Source organism: Rattus rattus, chromosome 6 (assembly GCF_011064425.1).
Source record: "Rattus rattus isolate New Zealand chromosome 6, Rrattus_CSIRO_v1, whole genome shotgun sequence".
Classification (NCBI taxonomy): domain Eukaryota; kingdom Metazoa; phylum Chordata; class Mammalia; order Rodentia; family Muridae; genus Rattus; species Rattus rattus.
Window position 1 is genome coordinate 58,340,559 of NC_046159.1, and position 2,734 is coordinate 58,343,292.

General features: G+C 61.7%; 1 protein-coding gene across 1 annotated transcript; it reads left to right on the forward strand.

The window, feature by feature from the left end:
• The first annotated feature begins 553 nt into the window (after positions 1-553).
• Positions 554-1,613, forward strand: LOC116903530 (histone H1x). The gene has a single exon (XM_032906140.1). It carries the CDS (start codon positions 685-687, stop codon positions 1,255-1,257), a length of 573 nt encoding a protein of 190 aa, XP_032762031.1. The 5' UTR covers positions 554-684; the 3' UTR covers positions 1,258-1,613.
• Positions 1,614-2,734: the final 1,121 nt, after the last annotated feature.

Consider the following 2,734-nt stretch of genomic DNA (forward strand, 5'->3'; position numbering starts at 1 on the left):
TGGTCCCCTGGGCCCAGAACTAACTCAGGTGCCTGAGGAGCACTCTAGTCTGCCGCCTGCAAAGTTTTGGGCCTTGGGGTCTCGCCCGGGGACCGCGCTAATCCTTTCCAAACTGAGCGCCCCCCTCCTCCACGCTCCTGTAGCCTGGGGTACACACCTCTGTGCCCCTCCGCTGAGCCCTTCCTAGGCGCAGGCCGCCTCTGCACAGCGCAGCGGGCTCGGACCCTGTCCAGGGCACACTGCTGAAGGTGCATCCGCATCCGGGAGTCGCGGGCGGAGGAGCCAGTGGCCGCGGAAGGCGCTCGAAGAAGCACAAGTTGGCGCTGGCCTGGGCCCAGGCTGTTGTTGTTCTCAACGTGGTCCGCCACGGGGAAATAAAAGCGGAGCAGAGAGCGTTCTCCGCCAGAGCGCAGCGCGCACGCCCAGAGTTTCGGAGCCGGCGCAGCCCTGCCGCGCTCCCCGCAGGCTCTCCGCGTCCCAACCCCTAACCCCGCCGCGGCCGGCCCGGCCCCCGCCCGCACCTCAGCCCTGCCGCCCGGTCCCAGGCCCGGCCGCGGCCGCTCCCGCCTGGAGCCGCCGCGCGCCCCCAGTCCACCGGCGGTGCCGCCGCGGCCCCTCGCCTTCCTCTTTCCGGCGCGGCCCCCCGGCTACCGCGCGCCGCCTGCTACCAACCCACTGGCCACCATGTCGGTGGAGCTTGAGGAGGCCCTGCCGCCGACGAGCGCCGACGGGACGGCCCGCAAGACGGCCAAGGCCAGCGGCTCTGCGGCGCCCACGCAGCCCAAGAGAAGGAAGAACCGCAAGAAGAACCAGCCAGGCAAGTACAGCCAGCTGGTGGTGGAGACGATCCGTAAGCTGGGTGAGCGCGGTGGCTCGTCTCTGGCGCGCATCTACGCCGAGGCCAGGAAGGTGGCATGGTTCGACCAGCAGAACGGGCGCACCTACCTCAAGTACTCTATCCGGGCGCTGGTGCAGAACGACACGCTGCTGCAGGTGAAGGGCACCGGCGCCAACGGATCCTTCAAGCTGAACCGTAAGAAGCTGGAGGGCGGCGCGGAGAAGCGCGGAGCTTCGGCGGCCAGCAGCCCCGCGCCCAAGGCGCGCACGGCGGCGGCGGCGGACAGAACGCCAGCCAGGCCGCAGCCCGAGCGGCGCGCGCAAAAGAGCAAGAAGGCGGCGGCAGCTGCTGCCAGCACGAAGAAGGTGAAGAAGGCGGCCAAACCCAGCGTGCCCAAGGTGCCCAAGGGCCGCAAGTGACGCCCCTACAGTCTGGCGACATTTTGGAGTTTTCCATCGTCTATCTGCCCTCCCCCTGGTGTACCGGTTCCGTAGGGTTCGGCCTGGCCCAGGTCCCTGATCCCTGTCCCCTCCCCCGCCCCTCCCCCAGCGATGCTGCGTTCTGTTTGCTTTAGGTTTTTGAAACGGCCCTGGCGACGCCTCCATTGGCTCTCACCCTTGGCAACGGCCGTCGTCATGGTTACCGGCCCGGCGGCGCCAATGGCCTGGCGGCGCCTGCCTACCGTGCCCGCCGATGGCCACCCCGCGCTTGGGTTGCGCGGCGCCTTGGTCCGCCCGCCGCCTTCCTGGGGCGCAATAAACGGTTCCAACCTTGACCATTGTCGTTGTCTTGTGGGTACTGGAGGCTGCTTGGGGTCTCTGTGGGGGAGTCAAAGGTCATTAATAGCAGCTAGACAACTAGCAGGCGGTGCTGGCAGAGGTGGGACAGATGTGCCCTGAGACAGCTGCCCAGTGGAAAACTCTTGTAAAGTGGGCTCCCAGCCGTGGGTCGCAGTAGTGTGCAGCACATAAAGGCTTCTACATGTTGGGAATTAAACCTCAGGATCTAGTGCAACATAATGGACAATTTTGCCAAATGGAAGACCAAGAAGGTTCTGGTACAGTGTGTACACATACAAGGTGGGGTGAGTTGGAGCCAGGGTTAGATGAGGTTTACAGGGTGCTTTCTACCTGTATTACTTAAAAAAAAAAAAAAATGGAGAAGGGCCTTGGCAGTGGCTGAGGGTGGGAAATGTGAATTTGAAGCTGACTGTACCACCCAAAGTGGCCTCTTGAAGTTGTACCAGGCTGGAGGTTACCTGCAAAGAGCATAGCCAGGCATCATGTTGAATTGTGCTGGGCCATCCCCAAGGTGGTCAGTGAGGCAATGCCTTCCAGATGGCTCAGTCCACAGGGTCATGACACTGGGACTAGGAAACAGCCTTGCCCTGTTCCGTGTATGTTTTTGAGGTTTCCTGAAGGCTAAGGGTTGGCTCTGACTCTGTGGCTCTTCTCCACATGCTGGTGAAACCCCTAACCTGATTCCTGCCCTGCTAACCCTCTGGAGACATTTCATGAGCTCCTGGGTGCCTTTCAGGTTGTCCCTATTCCTTGTCATCCCATAATTCCCAACATTCTACCTGCCTTCCAGTGACTTACCCTCACATGCTGCTCTATGGTTCGTCCCTCCCTGTCACCCACCGCCCATTGGCTTCTGGCTTCCACCCCAGGCCTAGGCCCTTGTAGACATCAAAGGACCCAGGGCACTCCTCAATAGATGTCTCATTTAGGATTTCTATGGCTGTGAGAAAACACCATGGTTAAAGGAATGTGGGGAGGGAAAGGTTTATTTGCCTTTCATATCCTAAGTCACAGTCCACTGAGGGAAGCCAGTGCAGGAACCTGGAGGCAGGAGCTGACACAAAGGTCATGGAGGGATACTGCTTACTGACTTGCT

What these genes read in the sequence shown, in the direction of transcription:
- LOC116903530 (XM_032906140.1), top strand. Translation starts at nt 685, where the DNA reads ATGTCGGTGGAGCTTGAGGAGGCCCTGCCGCCGACGAGCGCCGACGGG.